Source organism: Catharus ustulatus, chromosome 1 (assembly GCF_009819885.2).
Source record: "Catharus ustulatus isolate bCatUst1 chromosome 1, bCatUst1.pri.v2, whole genome shotgun sequence".
NCBI lineage: Eukaryota > Metazoa > Chordata > Aves > Passeriformes > Turdidae > Catharus > Catharus ustulatus.
In genome coordinates this window covers 40,512,281-40,532,406 of record NC_046221.1, presented here as the reverse complement: position 1 = coordinate 40,532,406, position 20,126 = coordinate 40,512,281, and the positions used below count along the sequence as shown (strand labels likewise).

Here is a 20,126-nt window from a genome sequence, read left to right as displayed (position 1 = left end):
TCCAAGTGTTGGTGCACAGTGTTATCCCAAATACATTGTGGGTTGTGACAAAATAGTAGATAACTAATTACCAAGGCAACTTCTAGATTCTGAAATCATAGGAATACAGGAACCATGTACTAGGACTTTTTTTCTGAAACACAGAAATACAGTATTTTAAGGAAAGAAGAAGAGATTCTTCTTCAAAAACTTATTACAATGTCAGAACAAAGGTTATTTCTAGTTCCTGTTTTGTTTATATTTTTCTGAAATATTAGCAAGAGTGCGATCCATCCATCCCTTCTCTTCTCCCTTTAGAAACCATGAGTATTGGTTTATGCATGCAAGCGTGGTCAGTTTATGTCCCTTTATTTCCCCCAGATAAGTGCTTTAGAAGAAAGTGAGAAGCCCAGGGGTTTTCATAAGCATAGAATATGTATTCCCAGCAACCTTTGTAATAGGTCACAATGGTCCTTTCTCAGGGAGACTGCTTTCTTAAAAATTTAATTCAGGTTAGTCACACAATTTTGGGCCATTAAAAATAGATTTTACTGGCTGATTAGGATAGACTGTCTCATTACTGTGAATTTGTACTTTCTTGCAGCAAGCATTAATGATGACTATTGTCAACTTGGCTCAGAACTTTGTTGGAAGTAACAATGTGAATCTGCTACAGCCTATTGGTCAGTTTGGCACCAGGCTTCATGGTGGAAAGGATGCTGCCAGCCCTCGTTATATTTTCACCATGTTAAGGTAAACTGTTAATGTCAAGCTAAATGTATACTTTAAATAGCCTTGTAATGAAACTCATCCTTTCTCAGCACTCTGTTTTTGGGGAGCATGGAGAAAGAAATGGAGAAAGATTGCAATATTTTGATAGAAGCTCATATTTTGCTTTGAATCTCTTAAGTGTGGTTTTGAACATCCTTAAAGTTTTGCTACTCCTACAATTAAACAAAGAAATTTTGCAACTATTTGAATGCTGTGTTGCTTTATTACTGGGGCCCCCAATGTCACACTGAGCTGTGTGTTTTGGAAGCTTCAAAGAATTATATTTTGTAGGTGTTATATGACAACAGTTGCAAGTGTACCAGATATGTGTGTTGCTGTGAAGGAAACAAACATCATCTATTATGAACACATACTTCCATTGGGAAGAACTTTGTTATCTCGGGAGATGTGTACATTGAATTTTCAGCTTCAGAATAGCAAAGAGAAAGGAAGACGTGAGAAAAATCTGCAAACAGATCATTTCTGGGCCCAAAGGCTGTTAAAACAAAATGTCCTTTATTTACTGGACTTCAGGTTAAATGGTTTTCTTTTCTTTTTCTTTTTAAAGCCCTTTAGCAAGGCTACTTTTTCCATCAGTGGATGACAACTTGCTTAAATTCCTGTATGATGATAACCAGCGTGTAGAGCCTGAATGGTATATTCCCATCATTCCCATGGTCTTAGTAAATGGAGCTGAAGGAATTGGTACTGGCTGGGCGTGCAAACTTCCAAACTATGATACCAGAGAGATTGTAAACAATGTCAGACGAATGCTGGATGGCCTAGATCCTCACCCAATGGTAAAAATAATAGTGTATATTGGTATTTTATATGTGTGTATTTACAAAATTAATTCCTATTTCTCTAGAACTTCTTAATTGTTAGAACATTGGAGTTGGTTTGTCCCAGTAATTTTATGTAGGAGCTTTACTTGACTGTTGGGATGAGGCTGGGGAAGTTCACCTTGAAGCAAAAACATTGCTATTTGTATTTTTAGCAATTATTTTAGAGGACTTCCTGTTCAGTCTGCTGTTACGAGTCTTACAGGGTCGTTGTGACATGGCAGCAGAGTAAAAAGTTGAAAAGTTGTATCACTTTTTTTTTTGAAGATACTACTTAAGTATCATCAACCAAAGTTAGCATTATCTCTCTGTTGTCTGAATTGTTCTGTCTTTTGTATATCTGTAGGCAGAGGAGAAGATGCTGCTACTGTTTAAGAAGATCAGCAGCTTCTGAACTGCATTTAGCTTCTGTTTATTCAAAATTTTAGAAGTCCCAGAAGTGATGTGAAAAAAATGGGGCAAGAAGAATACCTGTGTGAACCCAAAACATCTGTGACCAAGAGATGAAATGCAGTTGATGTAACTTTAATTTTACAATTGATGAATATTGCTGCTTGGCTGTGTTTACTAAGCCATAGAAGCAGAAACATCTTTTCTTCTTTATTTAGATCGCATTTTTCACTGAGTGTGCAATATCAATTTTCAAGACATAATGGCTTTCCTTTTTCAAATCCTTGGGAACAATGAGATTTTATTTTTTTTTAATTAATGCCATCCATTGCCCTTCCTTTAGGACTCCTAGGCTTCTGTGTAGTCTCACAGTCAATTGAAGCTCATTGTGGTTGAAAGAGGCAGTTCTGCCTCCATCTAGCACCTTTCTATATGCTGGTATGTGTTTGTGTCAAGCTGGATAAGGAAATCAATCCTGTTAAAAAAATTCTTCAGCCTGTTAGCTACAATTTAACCTGGATGGGTTCCACTATCTTTGCCAAACAGCACAGAGATGAAAAAAATTGTTAGGGGAGGTAGCACCACTTCCGTAAAGTTATTGTGGAGTGTTAGTCTGCTTTCTGTCATACCTTATTTGTGCTTAGTTTTCTTTAAGAAAGAGGAAGAAAAAACCAAACAAAAGAATCAAAACAGAACTCCTCACTGGGATCAGCTGCATCTTCTTAACAATTTTTCTGTTCTGTGGGCAGTAGGACAATTGATCCTGTCACTTGCATGTGTGTATTCTGGGTTCTTTTCTGTAGTATTTTTCCAATGACTTCACAGAGAGTTTTGCTGGAGGGTTAGTGCAATATACAATGATAACTGTATGGAGTATGGAAAATAAATATTTTTGACATTTTATTATAAAGATTGTTACCACTTTGCTGGTTTTTCCAATTTCAGCTCCCAAACTACAAAAACTTCAAAGGGACCATTCAGGAACTTGGTCAAAATCAGTATGTAGTGAGTGGTGAAATATTTGTGGTGGACAGGAACACAGTAGAGATTACAGAGCTTCCTGTAAGGACATGGACCCAGGTAAGTAATAGTGAAATACATTTTAATATGAACAAAAAACAATGAAGAATTTCTCATTACATTATTTAATTCTATGTCTGCATGAACTTCTAACACAATTTCTGATTGTACATACACGGAAGGGAACATGGTTTCTTTCTCCTATGTGTTTTTGTAGAAGATGGTTCCCTGTGCCATCAGAGTAGTAGTGTGTCTGTACTACACAGAGCACTTGTTTCTCCTGCTGAATTCATAGTTAATCCACTCTCTACAGTAGCCCTTTCTGTCCTGGTTTCTACCTCTTATGTTTGTGCTACTCTTGGCCTGCATTTTGGAGTTTATACTGGTTCTATAACTTATAAATCAGGTGTAATGCATAGAACTTTGAAAGTTTAAGTTGTTCTGTTGGTTTGCATTTTTAAGGCATTTCAAGTGGTTCTGTTTTCTGCTGCCCTATTTTCAACAGGTGTACAAAGAGCAGGTTCTAGAACCTATGTTGAACGGGACTGAAAAAACTCCAGCATTAATTTCTGACTATAAGGAATACCACACTGATACAACTGTGAAATTTGTTGTGAAGATGACAGAAGAAAAGCTTGCACAGGCAGAAGCTGCTGGATTGCACAAAGTCTTTAAGCTTCAAACAAGTCTTACTTGTAATTCTATGGTAACTTTTTCAAGTTTGGCTATCAGAATCCCTACTGTTGCTTGTTGTAAAATCAAATGTTTTTGTAGTATACTTTGGTTCTTGGTAGTGAACAGTGCATTGTGTATTTGAAATTGTTTCAATAGTAGAAAACTGTAATGATGACCAATACTATGTCAATTTGAATAAGCAAATTCATTTTAGTTCTGCTGAGTCTTTCAAATAACACAGGCCTGGGAAGGTTGCCTTCCTGTAATTGAAAATTTCCTGTGCAGTGAACCAAAAGTGGTTAATGTAAAGTAGATCATACAAATAACTTTCTGCCATATTATAATTAAATTTGAGTTTTAAACTTGAGACAAATTACATTTTCAAAATTACACTTTCTGCAGGACTGTTACTCCTCTAATAGGAATTAAATGATCCAATGTTTCCACCAGCATAAATCAAATTTTAGGTGGTAAGGTATAGCAAACACTGTTCTTAAGCTGCTGAAGACATAATAGTGCTGTAAATTAAAGAATATGAATAAATATAGATGTCTGTCAATTCTGAGAGGGATTTGAATGTAAGTTACTTTCTGCAAAGATTTCCAAACATCCTGTCTTTACAGATACTGAAAAAACAGTTTTATTTTTTAAGGCAGATGCTACTTTCAGATATTATCACAAAACAAAAATATCATTTTTGTTGCTATTGCTGTGTACATCAAAAGCTCTGTGAAAATAGGTTAAAAATAAATTAAAGACCATAGAATTGGAAAAGAAGACAAGCCTTGCTCAATGTATTTTGTAGATTGTACTTGAAAAGCAAATCTGCCAAATGAGGGTGATGGTATTTCTCACATATTAAAACAACTGTAGGAACTACTGTGAGAATCTGTTGCCAGTTTTGCATTTCACGGATTACAAAATGTTTTGCAGCTGAGCTCCTGCATTTTCTGCTTGCTGAAATAAATAATAAATTGTAAGGGCTACTTTCTGTACCTGTGCAGGAATTAATCTGCCCTAGTGTAAGAACCTTAAAAAGTTACATGAGCTTGGCCATTGTCCCTCTGCTCCCAAATAGCTATTTTGGATAGATGAATTACCCCCTAGAGGGGTTTATTTCTTTCAGTTGACTGTGGAGGGCACCAAGGGTGACTAGTTCACCTATAAATGTCTAAACTGGAAATGTCAGAAGCCAGGCAGGATTGATTCCACCTATCAAGTAAAAATGATTTCTTACTTTGTGCTTAAACTTGAAGGATGGTGGTTTTCAGAGCTGAAAAGTGACAGATTTCACAGCTGAATTGAAAGATTATTAAAGATTATTAAGCTTTTCAACTGTTACATTAAATAGTTGTGAATCAGCAGTTGCTACTGAACTTGTGATTTGATTTGTAGATAAAATTAGTCATTCAAGTGAATTCAGGCATATTTCTCTATATAGCTGTCTTTTTGTTTGATTGTGCTGCCATAAATCTCATCCTAAATCTACTTGTAATAAATACAAGTATGTGATACCATCCAACCCTGTGCTGTGTAGCTCCACAGTGAGGTTTGAGTTCACACTCCCTGAAATGCCACTTTTTGCACAGTGCTTTTATGTGTGCAATAGAACTGAACACTTACACAAGGACTAACAAAGTCTGAGTTAAACAGCCTCTCTAAGTCTGTCCTGTATTTTCTAGGTGCTGTTTGATCACATGGGATGCTTAAAGAAGTACGAAACTGTGCAGGACATCTTGAAGGAGTTCTTTGATCTGCGGTTACATTATTACAGCCTGCGCAAGGAGTGGCTCGTGGGAATGCTGGGGGCAGAGTCCACCAAGTTGAACAACCAGGCTCGTTTCATCCTGGAGAAGATACAAGGAAAAATTACCATTGGTGAGTTAACAGAATTGTGAACAGTGGGGGGAGATCTGGAAATTATTTAAGTATAGTAGAAAATACTTGCATGCAAGATTTTCATGACACTGACTTCCCTTCTTTTTGTTTTTCCTCCCCTCCTCTGTGTTTGTGTGTGTCTTGTAGAGAACAGATCAAAAAGAGATTTGATTCAGATGTTGGTCCAAAGAGGTTATGAATCTGATCCAGTAAAAGCCTGGAAAGAAGCACAGGAAAAGGTAAAAATCTAGGTGATGTTGTTACTGTTACAAATGATATTGCTTATTTTCTAGTCATCTAATTTAATTTACACCACACACATAGCACTATAAAAACATTATTCATTACTCCTTTTTGGCTTCCATTTAAACTAAAACAAACTACACAAAAATAAAGTCATATAATATTGGTATTGAATATGGATAATGCTTAGAAGAAAACTAGATAGTATAAGTCTGAAAAATTACATTGCAGAGGACTGAATTTCTTATTGTACCCAAATCAAAACAGGGTTTTTGTTGATTCTGATTGTTTGATTTCTGACTGGCTGATACTGATATATGGTGTTGCATCAGTTACCCCACACATACAGCTAATTACAAAATGTAATTATTTCTACACAACTTATCAACTATTTTTCTGTAAAGAAACATGGATATTATAAAACTATGACTTTTAAATTTATTGTAGTAAATTTGATCATGACCTTGACCTGTATTTGTTTCTGCATTTTTTAAAACCAAGCAGTTTTTATTGTTCCAAAAGAGAAATGTGACAAGTTTAATTTCAAAGTTACGTCCCCATTACTATGGGCAGATGGAACTGCTTTGAAAAGCAACTTTGAATTTCTGTCAGCCACTGTGTCTTTGCCACTGCTTTGGATATTTGTTTTCATTTCACATTTCTTTTGCATTTTTAATACTGTGTTTTAACTCTATGGAATGATTTCTATTTGATAACAGAACTGTTATTTAGAGAAACTTTGATCTACTTTCAAACCTTAGTTTGCACATTTGGGGCTTTGATACCAGCTCTCCTTATCCAAAGGACTGTGCTCATTTTCTGAAGGAACAGATATTCATGAATACCCAAAGGGCAAAGGTCACAGCCCTGAGAGACAGATGGGACAGCACCAATATCTGCAGCCAGCAGCACACAGTTCAATTTGTTTTCTTGAATCAAAATACAAAATAATCAGCTCTAGAAGGTCACAGAAGCACGACCTTTTGGAAAGGTCCATAAAATGTTCAGGTTATTAAATCTCTGAGGGCACACGTTGCTGCTCTGTGATGGTGCTTTGGAGCAATGTCACAGTTCATGCGCAGAGCTGAGATCACTAATACTTGCAACTGTGCATGTTTCACCTTAGGCAGCAGAAGAGGAGGACTCTCAGAATGCAAATGATGATGCTTCCTCTGCTTCTGGAGCAACCTCTGGCCCTGACTTCAACTACATTTTGAACATGTCCCTGTGGTCACTCACCAAAGAGAAGGTGGAAGAGTTGATCAAGCAGAGAGATTCCAAGGTTGGTACACTTGGAAGGCTTGTTCTGAAATGACACAGTAATGGCTCATGTGCTTGGGAATGTTCATTCTTCAGTGGCATTTGCTTTAGTTTTGCTTACATGCTCTACTTTCATGTTTTAGGAGAGAGAACTAAACGATCTTAAAAGGAAATCTCCTTCAGACCTCTGGAAAGAAGATCTAGCAGCCTTTGTTGAAGAGCTTGAAGTATGTTTTACTTTATATATATTTCTAAACATGAAATGTACACTAATTTAATTAAAAACACTGACTAATAAGAATCATTAAAAATTTAAGAAAAAGAATTTTAAAATACTGCATGTTGAATCAAAAGTAGGTACATTGCACAATATAATGGTGACTGGGAAATCAATATTGGATATCTGTGTTCCTGCTAGTGTTTCTCAGGGATTGTTTCTTGCATCTCTCCAGTTTAATGTTTTTTCCAAGTCAGTGATGTTAAAAGAAATATAACCAGGAGAAAGTTCATTTTCAGATTATACAAAAACCTGTGAGTAGTAATTGGTAATGGTAATAATTAAAATAATTCTACACGATCTTATTTTTTGTGAGGGAATAAGTATTGCCAAATTCAAAACTGTTCTTTCAGGAATTAAGTGTGTAGACTACAAATAACTATATGAGGGCCCCTTAGTTAGCCTCATCACTAATACTGGAAAAAAGATAAAGTCCCTTTGGTGAATAACCTGTTGAACCTCAGTTTTCCATGTTGTCTGAAAAGGGCTGGTACAATCTTTCGAAGTGACACATTTCAAAACCAAATATTTAAGTTAAATGCTGAAATAATGGGAATTTAAAACAGTACTAGACACATACTTATAAAATAGAGACTTGATAGAAGAAAAATTTTTCAGTCTATCAGTGTTCAAAAGTTTGTATTTATCCTTCAATAAAAGTGTAGTTTTTAATTCTACAGGGTAATGAATTTATCAAGATTAAGTGGTCACTTTTCTAGAACTGAAAATCATATTCCAATTCTAGTGAGAATTAAGGGGAGCTTTATGCTCCATGTAAAAAGAAGCTGCATCTTAAATAATCAGCACATTCCACATTGTCCTCACTAAAAAATAATGTGTTTCCCCCCTTCTGCCTTCCCTTGTTTGTTAGAAAGTAGAAGCACAGGAAAGAGAAGATGTTCTGGCTGGCATGGTTGGCAAACCAATAAAAGGCAAAGTTGGTAAGCCCAAGATGAAGAAACTCCAGCTGGAAGAGACCATGCCATCACCATTTGGCAGGAGAATAGTTCCACAGATTACATCTGCCATGAAAGCTGATGCCAGCAGGAAATTGCTGAAAAAGAAAAAGGTAAACCAAAATGACTGCTACAGTTAAATTATTTAACTGGTGTATTTTTCTCTTCTGATAGCATAAATCCAAATTCCCAGATCATCACTGGTGCTGTATTTGTACTGTTTTACTGACCTAATGCGTAAGAAATTTGTACTGGATTTCTTTCACATTTGCAAACCTCTTGAGACTGCTTATTGTTCAGGTGTTTTTATTGAGGTAACATCTTTCCAAGACTATTCAACAAATGTCAGTATACTAGTTTGCATTCATTTATTATCATCTGCAAAACTATTCTAGTTTGATCTTGAGATATAATGATGTAAATTATTTTATTTTGTAATTTTAGGGTGAAACTGATTCTCTAGCAATAAAAATGGAATTTGATGAAGAGTTTGGTGGTGTTCCAGCTGAGGGTGGTGGGGATGACTCATTGAATGCATCAGCTGCGGCAGCTAAAACCCCTAAACCCAAGAGAGAGAAGAAGGAGCCTGGTAAGACCCTTGCACAGCCATAGTTAACTTTAGTTGTGTGTTTGCTGGGCATGAAGTGCATTTTTAACACAGTGTGAGAAGGGAAATACAGCACAATAATTACTGTTACATCTGGTTTTCTTCCCTAAAATGAAATATTTGAAAGTACTCTGCTGAAATTTATTTACATCAGCTACTTTCCTGAGGGTGATGGATCTTACATTTTCTCCATTTGAATTTTTGGGAAGGGTCTAAATCTTCAAATTTGTGTATAGAAAAATAGATTATTTTTACATAATAAGGCTAGTTCTTTGCAAATTGAAATGTCTAGTTTCTGTGCTCTTTGATATTGAAGGACAGGGCAGTCACCTTCAGCCCCTCAGTCTGAGTAATGGCATAGATTGTAGAACTTGATTAAATAAATGCATTTTTCTATTGGCATATTCAGTCACTCTGAGTTTCAGAAAGTTATGGGTGCTATGACTTGGCAGACAACCAGCGTTCACTTCCCCATTTCGTCTGCTAGTGGGGATTTATTATTGCTGTTTGAGAAATACACAGTAACAGGGAGGCAGTAACAAAAAAAGAAAACTGGAGACAGAAGAGAAGGTTTAAGTATGAGGGGGTTTATTTTTTCGGAAAAAAAGGAAAAAAACGTGGTTGCAGAAATATTTATCCAACCTGAGTAGATTCTCTGAGTACAGTTATGACTGACCTGTCTATGTGCAGCTCAAATCTCCCATAGCCAGTGTTGAGCAGGGCAAGTTAGCCCAGCTTGAGCTGAGCTTGCCCTGCAATTGACTGACCACATTTTTATCCCCCCACAATAGGATACACTCAGATTCCCATGTTTGTTGTGTTTTTCCAATAAATGTCTCTGATCATGTTCCCTGAATAATGGAAGACTGCACATTGTTTTCCTGGAAAACTCTAAAAACCCACAAGTTTGATGGCAAAGGAGATAAAACTCGAAATTTTATGTTTTTCAGTCATAAAACAAATTTCTTTGGCAGCAACCTATCAGGTTCTGTGTGGAGTAATTTCATGTTAAATCTTCCTTCAGGGAAGAGAAGAAAATTTGCAATGTTTAAAGGGGAACTTTTTAAGATCAAAATTTATGCTAAATTTGTAAACAATTAGAAAATGTGAAAATATTTTTTTAACTTTACTTTTGGCAGGTGCCAGGGTAAGAAGGACACCATCATCTACAAAATCCAGTGCAAAAAAAGTGAAGAAACGAAACCCATGGTCAGATGATGAATCCAAGTCTGAAAGTGATTTAGAAGAAAATGAGCCTGTGATTATTCCAAGAGACTCTCTGCTTAGGAGAGCTGCAGGTACCCAGGATTTTGTGAATTGTGTATTGTGACTGAAAGTTTCAACTGCAAACTCACATTTTCCTTTGACCATAGACTTCCTTCACTGTGTGAAGAATACTCTTAATGTCAAGATCAGGAATTTGTTATGAAAGATTTTTGTAACTTGGATCAGAAGTCTTATCCCCTGTTCTAAACAGTAGAAATAGAAATTACTTACGAAACTAGTGAATTATACAGAAGAAACAGACAAGGCAATAGTCTTAAAAACATTACTCCAATACCATTATACTGCCAAATAAGGCCTAAAAGGCAAGTAAAAAATTAACAAAAAGTTCTGAATGTGCCATGAAAACCAAGACTGAAAGTTTGGAAAATGTGTGAGTATTTGATGGTTTAAAAAAACCCCACAGAGTTTCTGGAAAATCAGGAAGAATGTTCAAATGGTGGAGTCAATAAAACTTTAAGTGAAGGATTCTCATTCCTTGAAAGTACTGATGCACAATGTCTCCATAATGCCTTTAGCTGAAGGTGTCTGAGCAAACCACAGGATGCTAACATCTAAATTATTCTTTATTCTTTTTAACCCTTTATTCTTCCAGGCTGAAACAAATTTATTATCCACCACTCTTTTGTCTTCTGTACTCTGAGGCAGGGGTTGTTCACTGACTTCACTTTGATTTGTGTATATATCTGTATTATATAACATAAACAACTCTCCTGAATTGTGCACACGTGTGATTTTCTCAGCTGAGAGGCCCAAGTACACTTTTGACTTCTCAGAAGAAGAGGATGATGCCGACGATGATGATGATGCCAACAACAACAACGACTTGGATGAGCTCAAAGTAAAATCCTCTCCAGTTACAAATGACAGAGAGGATGAGTTTGTTCCCTCTGACAGTTTAGAAAAAGATGAGTATGACTTCTCCCCAGCCAAATCAAAGCCATCTCCAGAGTAAGTACTGTAACTCAGCAGGATTTCTTTATTAATAGTTTTTTCAACGCAGAAGTGTCTGAACAAAACTGAGAAACATCAGCCTGTTATTGCTCTACATGCAAATAAAACGTGGAGGAATTCAAGTGTATGTTATCTCAGCCTTGCAACTGACCTATGCAGGGCTGACGCATTATTTAAAAAATAATATAATAATATATAAAAATAGTTATGATACACTGTCTGTAATACCATCTGTTAAACTATGTTTTTAAGGAGTCTCTGTTTTCTTTCTTGTACCAGTCTGGTATAGAGAACTATTGAAAAAAAATGTAATTCTGTTAATTTTAAATGCTTTGAGTTCTTGACTGGATGTCGGTTTTAGAGGTTTGCTGCAGGCAGATACAAAAATGCTGGAAATGTTAAAACAGGATTTAACTTTTACATGGGTATTACAGTGTCTGTGTACTTCAGTCTGTGCTTAATGTAGCTCATATAATTCCTTTTTCTTTGCTTGTAAGTAGAAAAACATCTCAAGCCAAGAAAAATCAAGATTTTGGGAACATCTTCTCTTTTCCATCTTACTCTCAGAAGATGGATGATGGTGAGCTTGTTTTCACAGTTCCATTTAATTTTTATAACAACTATTAATGGGACATTTTGGGGAGTGGTATGCACAAACTTCACACAGTAGTTACAGGAGAAGGATGTCCACATCCTCCCCATTTATAAAGAGGAAAAGTGAAGGAAGTTCTGATCTTTAGAGAACTTGTCTCATAGGTAAGGAAGTCACACTACATCCATAGCTGTAGCATCACAAACACTTACTTGAGATTAATTTTTACTATAATGAATATTGATGTAATTAATTTGTGCCATGAACAAATCTTATTCTAAACAAACTTTGTGATTGTAGATACAACAAAATTGGACAGTGATGATGAGGATTCTGCTCCTGTTTTCTCATCATCTTTTGCCCCAAAACAAACAGAGAAAATTCCAAGTAAAACAGTAGCTGCTAAAAAGGGTAGGTATAGAATTGGCCTGGAAGCCAATCTTTTTATTTGAAGTCATCATCTTCACCTTTGCATTGTCTCTTCAGTCTTCAAAGTGGGAATCGCTCTCAATTATTTTGAGCTCTGTGAAATTCAGCAATAGGGTATGAATTTTCTCCAGTTCCTTACTAGTATTAATTAGTTTCTTTCCATTGGCTATTTTGTAGTGTCAGAACTTGATACCTTCCATGTCCGGAGGTGGTGTTTAGCCGTCAGTTAGTTTAACTAATGGGAGGTTTTTAGCTTCAGAGGATAAGCAAAATGGAGCATGATACCAGGACGTGTGGAATATCCCTTGGGTCAGTGGAAGGCAGCTCTCTCGACTGTCCTGTCACAACTCCTTGTGCACCCCCAACCCCTCCCTGGTGTGATGGTGTGAGAAGCAGAAAAGGCCTTGACTGTGTGTCAGCAGCAACAAAATATCCCTGCATTGTCAGCATCATCTCCAGCCCAGATACAAAATACAGTCCCATACCACCTACAATGAAGAAAATGAACTCTGTCCCAGCCAAAACCAGCATAGAAGGCTATCACTTTTTCCTCTTGAAAGAGAGGATGAGAGACTTTCCTCAGACTTCAGAGATATAAATTCTTTCAGTTATTAGTCATCTTTTAGAACTGCCATCTTGCAACATTTTTTCCCTGTGATACTGCGGCCTTTGTTTTTTAAAACTTCTTTTGACCAACTTGCAGCTGAACTTAATATAGTAATTCTTCTGTAAAAAAAGCTACCTCGAGTAGATTGACAAGAATGCAACCCATTACAATAATTAACTTACTGTCTTAAAAATGAGAAAAAAAAATAATCTTGTTTTCTGTATCAGACACCAGTGAACTGCAGCATCTTTTCACCCTTTCCTCAACTGCTTTCCTATTTCTAATCTATTTCTTGATGCATTGTGTCCACTCTAATTTGTTAACAGTTCAAATGCGTGAATGCCTGAATACTTCTCAAACACTTCCAGTTACTGGTAGAGTTCTGTAGTACTGTAAATAAAGACTGTATACAGAAATAGCTCATCTGTAATAGAGCAGTCTTTAATATTGAATTTCTGTACTGGAGCAAATACAAGAGAGAACTCTGTAAGCCGTAGCCAAGCATGGATGTAATTTTACATTCAGTCTTTCTCCCTCTGTGTTTTTTTGAGGGTCTAGACGTGGTGAGTTGTCATTAGCCCAACCTGAACCCTTAAAATGCAGCTGTGATCTGTTTCTGAGGTTCTAATTAACCTCTACACACACAAAACAGGCTCTCTTTCAAGCAAGAGTTAAAATTTTTGCCTTCAGAGTTGCCTTAGGGGCACTTGCTCCTCAGTGCATGGCAACATGACAGTTTGCTTTCGCCAGTTTTCATATTTTCTCTTCTTTTCTGCCCCAGGTCTGACATGACCACACTTTCATGATCACAGCTGGACAGTCCAGTGATAACCCAGCAGGTTTAATTCTTTGGTCATCTGGTTACTCTTTTCATAGTCTCTTTGATTCTAAATCCATCTTCATGGACTTGGCAGCAGCCTCCTCAGAACTCATTTTCTGGTAATGTAATATTCCACCCACTCACCCTCACACTGGGAGCACTTATTGTGTGTGGCTGAAACAATTGTTCCAGAGTTGTTTGATTTTTCTCTGACTTCAGACTCTGATCAATTTGGGATGAAATCTCTTGACCTCTGCTGTTCACTACAGAGGATCGAGAGACAACTGAACTTTTCTATGACTGTTTGAGCTGTCTGTGGTTTTAGGGCTTTATAGTAAAGCCTAAGGGAAATTTGAAAAGCAGACTTACTCTTGATAAGCAGCTACTCAGCTTGAACAGCCCAGCTGCTGAGATTCTAGCAGTGGGATGTACTCTTTGCATCACCTGTTGGACTGATGCCATGGACTGTGATACCTGGGCTTCCTGACCTTCTTGAGAGCCTGTGTACATTGATTGTGCTGCACACTCTGTTTCTTGACATGCTAGCTAGTGGAGAATTTGGCTGAGCTGATTTGCCATCAAGTTGTGCAGCTATTAGAGGTGTAAGTTAAAGTAGCAGATGAGACTCCCCCTACATTTACTACAGAGGGAAGTCAGTGTTCTGGACACTATTCCTTTAGCCACCAGATAAAACAGCTAAGAGGTTTGCTGTCCCTTGGACAGACTTTACAGGAGTTACCCAGTGGTATCAGGCTCTGTTTCCAGGGAAGAACAAATCCAGTGTCTGTGGCAGTGTGTTGTACCTCTCTTTCTGCAGTTCAAGACATCATAACCAAAACACTTGTGGAGACACTCTCTTGTTCTCCAGACACATTCCCCTTGTGATCCCATAAATGAAATCCAAGTTCTCACAAACATTCCTGGTGTTTGGACGTGTCTGTGGGAGGAAACTGTGGCTGGTAGAGGGTGTAGGTCAGGTGTGTATCTGAGGTTTCTGCAGGACTCACTCACCTGTAAGCCTACAGAACACATGATCTGATGATCTTAGGGGTCTTTTCTGACCTAAATCGTTCCATGAGTCTATTCCTTGACACCCACTATGGGAAGATTCCCATGACCATCTTTTAAGGATAGCCGGATTAGTTGTGTAGCACTGATTGAAATTCTCCAGGAAATGCAGAATGTTCCCTTCCTTTCCTTTCAGCATTTTCTGAGGTTCCTTTTTGCTGAGATTGACAGAAAGCAATGTCACAGAGACGGAGGCACTGCCTTCCAAACTCCTGCAGTAATCCTGGGGAATGCTATCCTGCAGTCATGCCACCCTGAAGGCAAAAACGTCACAAGCAGCTGGATTTGTAAACACTATAATGTATCCAGACACAGTCAAAGTATCCAACCTGGGGGACTTCCGTTGCTGATGAAACAGTATTCAGCCAAGGACGCTGGAGTTTACTGGGTGCACCAATCCTTCTCAGAGCACCCTGTTTATTCCACACAGTTCTAGCATAAAAGCTGAAGTATGTTTTCCCCAAGTGCAGAAATCACTCATCTTGTTTTAATGTCTGCCATTTGTGCTAGAATTGGAGTATCTAGTATAATTTAATGTGACCAACCAATATGTGAATTTATTGAGTATCTTTTAACTTCCAACAGCAAAACTAGATGTGCCCCCTAAACCTAAAAGAGCTCCCAAGGCCAAGAAGGTGGAAACTGTGAACTCTGATTCAGACTCAGAATTTGGCATTCCAAAGAAGACGGCAGCACCCAAAGGTAGGAGTCACCCGTGGGCTCTCTGGAGCACAGGGGCTCACAGTTATTTTAAGAACCACGCTGAATTATGAGTACATTGATCACTGGTACATGATCAGCCTTCCCAGTGACAAATACAGTGTACTGACTTCTTGGCAAACAGTGTGTGGACTTTTTATCTGACCTTCACTGCTGGGAATGCATTTAATAGTTGCATCCCCCACGCACCCTCTTCCATTCTTCTGGATGCTACTTGTTTTATTTGATCTCAACTCTTTCAGAAACAGTAAAATTCTGGTAGTAATTGTACTAAGTAGCACTTTCTGGGTTTTAAAGGCCAATTTTTGGTATCCCAGTTGTCCGAGTTCTCACAACGCAGCACAGCAAGCAGTATACAGTAATTTCACGACTATAAGGTGCACCCTTTTGACTAAAATTTTCCCTCGAACCCGGAAGTGCACCTTATAGTCCGGAGTGCCTTATCTGATGTACAAAGCGGCGAAATTTGACAAACCGGAAGTGTGAGCTGAGAGCCGTGGGGGGAGCCGGAAGTGCCACAGCAGCCGGCTGGGGGGCGGGCCCGGAGGCCCGCGGCACTGCCCCTGCCGGGTGGAGGCGGGCCAGGGGGCCCGAGGCACCGCCCCTCTCTGGTCCAGGCAGTCCCGGGGCCCCATGGCTGCCCGGTGAATGTGGGCTAGGGGGGCCGCGGCACCCGCCTTCCCGGGTGGAAGCAGTCCCGGGAGCCCATGGCTGCCGGGTGAATGCGGGCTAGGGGGGCCGCGGCACCCCCGCTCCTGGGTCCAGGCAGTCCCGAGGGCCCAATGGCTGCTGGATGAAGGCGGGCCAGGGGGCCCGCGGCACCCCCCTTCTCGGGTGGAGGCGGCCTGGGGGCCAATGGCTGCTGGGTCCAGGGGGGCCCGGTGGCTTGCGGCACCGCCCCTACCGGGTGGAGGCGGCCCGGGGACCAATGGCTGCCGGGTTGAGGCAGGGCCTTGGCCAGCAACCGCACGGGGCGAGCTGGGGGCAGGGCCTTGCTACAAAAAAAAAAGTGCGCCTTATAGTCCGGTGCGCCTTATCTGATCTACAAAGTTGCGAATTTTGCCAAATCCGGGGGGGTGTGCCTTATAGTTCGGTGCGCCTTATGGTCGTGAAATTACTGTAATTGGAGGAGTCTGTAAAGGATGCGCCAGTGTTGATGGTTGTGGTTAAAAGTAAATTTACTAAAAAGTAATGGTGAATTAATGCTGTGTAATCAGTGCAGAAGGTGACCGAGGACTCATGGTTCTTCAGCAGTGTGGAAGTTATCTTTGTCCCTGTCTTCATCTGACAGCATGAGCTGTCATGGTGACTGTGGAAGAAGTAGAAAAGATTTAAAACTGAGAAAATAAAAAATACTGTATTATACTGTTGTTGTGAAGAAGTTTAAGTAATAAACGGGGTTTGAACTTAACATGTAGACATACTAAAGTAACTTCACTAGGGGGTCTTTCAGTTTGATGAAATCTGGAGTTCAAAACCAAAGTTAATTTGTAATCTCTGACCTAGGAAAAGGCCGAGGGGCAAAGAAAAGGAAAGCATCTGGTTCAGAAAATGAAGGCGAATACAACCCTGGGAAGAAAACACCCAAGTCCACACCAAGCAAGGTCAGTTCCATCTATGCTGTCTTCTCCTTGTAAAAAGAACCTCATGGATTACTTACGTAAAAGTTAAGTTTGTTTTGTAAGTCGCTGATACGGTAATAGGGGCTGAAGTGGCATTAGCAATCAAATGCTGGAGAGGCTTTCTTTCAATTCTGAATATTAAAATGGAAAGTGTACAAAGCATCACAGCTAGGTTGTCTTTTCTTTTCCAAAGAAATCCAAGAAGGCCGCTTTTGACCAGGATTCTGATGTGGAAATCTTCCAGTCAGGCTTTGCCTCCGAAACCGCCCCAAAGCCACGGACAGGCCGGGCTAGAAAAGAAGTGAAATATTTTGCAGAGTCTGATGAAGATGATGATTTTGATATGTTTAATTAAGTGCCCAAAGAGCACAAAAATGTTTTCCAACAAGTATCTTGTGTTGTCCTTTTGTCCCCTCTGTTGCAAACTTTTGTACATTTGACTTATTTTATGTGATAATGTAATTGATGGTTTTTATTATTGTGTGTAGGCATTTTAACATTTTGTTCTTACACCTACAGTTTTATGCTCTTTTTTACTCATTGAAATGTCATGTATTTGTCTGACTGGCTTGTAGAGATGTTCTAGACAGCTGTGCTAAAGCACATTTTAATTGTCATGGTTGCAAACAGCAAACCTGCTTTTTGAAATGAAGTTTAAACATTAAAAAATGGAAAACTACCGTGTGTGCATGTGTTTGTGTAGCTTTGGGCTAGAGGGACTACTTCTACACAATTTTTAAAATAAATATATTTTATTCTTTGCCAGGAGACTCCATGGAAAAAGGTAAACAGTATATGAACATAGAAAGCATTGTTAAACAATCTCAATGTACAAACAGAGCCAGTGAAAGTACATCACAGACTTGCTAGAATATATAAAAAAAAAAAAATTCCACTAGTGCTTTAAATGAAACCTAAGAAACTGACACTTTAAATCTGTTAACCATTCTACCACAGTTTTCACTCTGCTTCATGGTGATTTAACAAGGCCAAGAAGGCAGATTCTCTCCTTGTGTTTCTGGAAGTCCTAGCTGTACTTCCTTAGCACCAGGAAGGCTGGAAAGCCCAGCTGATTTCCTGGCAGTTGATTCTTAAGGAAATACCCTGGACTCAGCGATTCAAAAGCTGTAAGTGAGTCTGCTGGTTATCATCCCATGAAGTTTCCCTAATGGCTTGTGAACAAGTAAACAAAAACATGGTAACACTGAAAAGTGTTTCTGCCTTGGAGGCTATAGCATTGCTGTCAAAATGGAGCAGGTAATTGTGGAGCTAGGTCACCAGCCAGCTAAGAAACCACTTCTTTAAACTTTAAAGTGACATTAACAGTGGAACAAATGACATCTGAATAACTGATCTGGCAGTTAATGCTGATACTGATACCTCTTCTGCTGGGGCAGTGACATTTTGTATACTTTTTACAAGGAAGGAGATGCAAACTGAGGGCGGCAAGGACAAATTTTCATATTTCAACTAAATCAGACGGTCCTTTCAACTTCCTTCTCTGGATGTGTACAGTAGTCCATATCCTGTGGTTGGTGTCTTGATCGTTTTAGGTATGAGAGACAAAAGGAAAGCACCAAACATCCAGTATGGAGAGTACAGCCATACATTTGTATGTACAAAGTCATCAGAAATGCAACCAGAATTTGAAGACTGAGATCTGTCTTGTCACCATGCAATATTGAGTGTTCAGAGAAGAAAACAGAAGCTTAACTATTTTTTTTTTGCATGAAATGGCTGATTTAGAGTTTCAAAAGTTTGCATTTTCTAGTTTTAAGAGTTTAAACAGCAAGGAGTATATATCGATACATATGAAAATTTCTTGGTCCTTGTTGAGTTTATCTATATATATATACATATATAGATATATATTAAGTCCAGAAACTAAGCAGCAGTAAAAATGTTTTTCTTGCTTTTCATCCCTGTACATAAGGTATTAGGAATGTCTGAAGTAGCTGGAAAATGTCTTATTCCACCATAGGGGATTGACTGACACTGCTGTTATCCACTGAACTAGGTGAGATACTGGGACTGTGTTCTGCAGTATTTCCATTTGAGGTTGGTGTCAGTGGTTCATGTCCTTCAGAGTTCTCCAACATTTCCTGAATAAGAGGTGGCATGGATCCAGGAATTTCCATTTTCAATGTAATGACACGTTCTGCACCTTTAAAAAGAAAACACAAAATCCTTCCCATGAGCATGATTCATACTATTTCCTTTCTGTTAGCATTACAGGAGTAATTTCAGGGTGTATTCTGTCAATAGATTTGGTGTCTCCTTCTATACTTTTTTGCACACAAAGGTGTGTGAGTGAACTGCTTCATCCAGTTCAAGAAGGAGTTAGGTCCTTAATAGATTGATTCAAACCTATGACATAGCAACTGATATTTCAATACAAGTAACTTGGATGAGCTGCCTCTTTTCAAAGAAGGACTCAAAATGGCATTAAATTATATTGAAAAATTAAATTAGGCTGTGATCGTGTAGATGTCTTTATAAAGTGGAATAACATTTAGTCTTTATTCTCTACTGGTTCTGCAAAGAATGACAAAAATTCTGTCTGTGTTAAATAGGTGAGGTGAATCCTGCAAGAGAACTGCAGTGATCTAAGTCAAAATGTTTCCTTCCCATAGAGAAAACTGAAATAAGACACAGAATTTAACAAACAATTACTTTATAGAAGAACACATTCAGGCAAAAAGACACTGTTACGGGAGTAACTTGCCTTCTGAATTCTTCAGGCATCTTGTGCTAATGAACCACCAAAGTGTGCAGGAACCCTGAGGACTGCTCAGCTCTGCCTTGGCTGAGGCTGCTTGAGTTGGGCTTGTGATGTGTAGCAGGCATTTGTCTGCAGAGGCGGCTCTGCAGGTGAGTGCACGCAGGATTAAACAACATTACCGCATCAATCCTGACCACTCGGACTGGGAGCCCACAACAACTGGTTTAGGTAGGAAAAAAAGCCCAACACAAAGTCTCAGTGTGTGGTCAGCAGGCAGGGCCCTGCTGGACGCTGGGCAGGCAGTGCTGAGGGAACTGGGTATCAAGCAATTCATAGCCATAAACCTCAGCATTCCTGTTGCTCAGGATTCCTCATCATCTTAAAACTGGAGTCCGGTGGAACTGTGTTTT

The 20,126-nt window shown here is 38.8% G+C and overlaps 2 protein-coding genes across 12 annotated transcripts in view; one reads left to right on the top strand and one right to left on the bottom strand.

Annotated features, from left to right (window-relative positions):
• Window positions 1-17,673, top strand: part of TOP2B (DNA topoisomerase II beta) — a 59,743-nt gene extending 42,070 nt beyond the window's left edge. Inside the window, exons 20-36 of one of the 4 annotated variants that reach the window (XM_033084732.2) lie at window positions 584-732; window positions 1,319-1,550; window positions 2,928-3,062; window positions 3,508-3,708; window positions 5,360-5,555; window positions 5,703-5,794; window positions 6,925-7,080; window positions 7,202-7,285; window positions 8,207-8,404; window positions 8,736-8,880; window positions 10,038-10,196; window positions 10,926-11,133; window positions 11,634-11,716; window positions 12,029-12,139; window positions 15,238-15,354; window positions 16,879-16,976; window positions 17,188-17,673. In XM_033084732.2, coding sequence (XP_032940623.1) covers window positions 584-732; window positions 1,319-1,550; window positions 2,928-3,062; window positions 3,508-3,708; window positions 5,360-5,555; window positions 5,703-5,794; window positions 6,925-7,080; window positions 7,202-7,285; window positions 8,207-8,404; window positions 8,736-8,880; window positions 10,038-10,196; window positions 10,926-11,133; window positions 11,634-11,716; window positions 12,029-12,139; window positions 15,238-15,354; window positions 16,879-16,976; window positions 17,188-17,349 — 2,526 coding nt within the window. In that variant the 3' untranslated portion in view covers window positions 17,350-17,673. The remainder of the gene's footprint in view (window positions 1-583; window positions 733-1,318; window positions 1,551-2,927; window positions 3,063-3,507; window positions 3,709-5,359; window positions 5,556-5,702; window positions 5,795-6,924; window positions 7,081-7,201; window positions 7,286-8,206; window positions 8,405-8,735; window positions 8,881-10,037; window positions 10,197-10,925; window positions 11,134-11,633; window positions 11,717-12,028; window positions 12,140-15,237; window positions 15,355-16,878; window positions 16,977-17,187) is intronic. The other 3 variants (XM_033084820.2, XM_033084978.2, XM_033084899.2) reach the window with 3 other exon arrangements.
• Window positions 17,674-17,732: 59 nt separating this feature from the next.
• Window positions 17,733-20,126, bottom strand: part of RARB (retinoic acid receptor beta) — a 324,037-nt gene continuing 321,643 nt past the window's right edge. For all 8 annotated transcript variants that reach the window (XM_033085086.2, XM_033085269.2, XM_033085180.2 and 5 more), the window contains one exon: window positions 17,733-19,158. In XM_033085086.2, coding sequence (XP_032940977.1) covers window positions 18,962-19,158 — 197 coding nt within the window. In that variant the 3' untranslated portion in view covers window positions 17,733-18,961. The remainder of the gene's footprint in view (window positions 19,159-20,126) is intronic.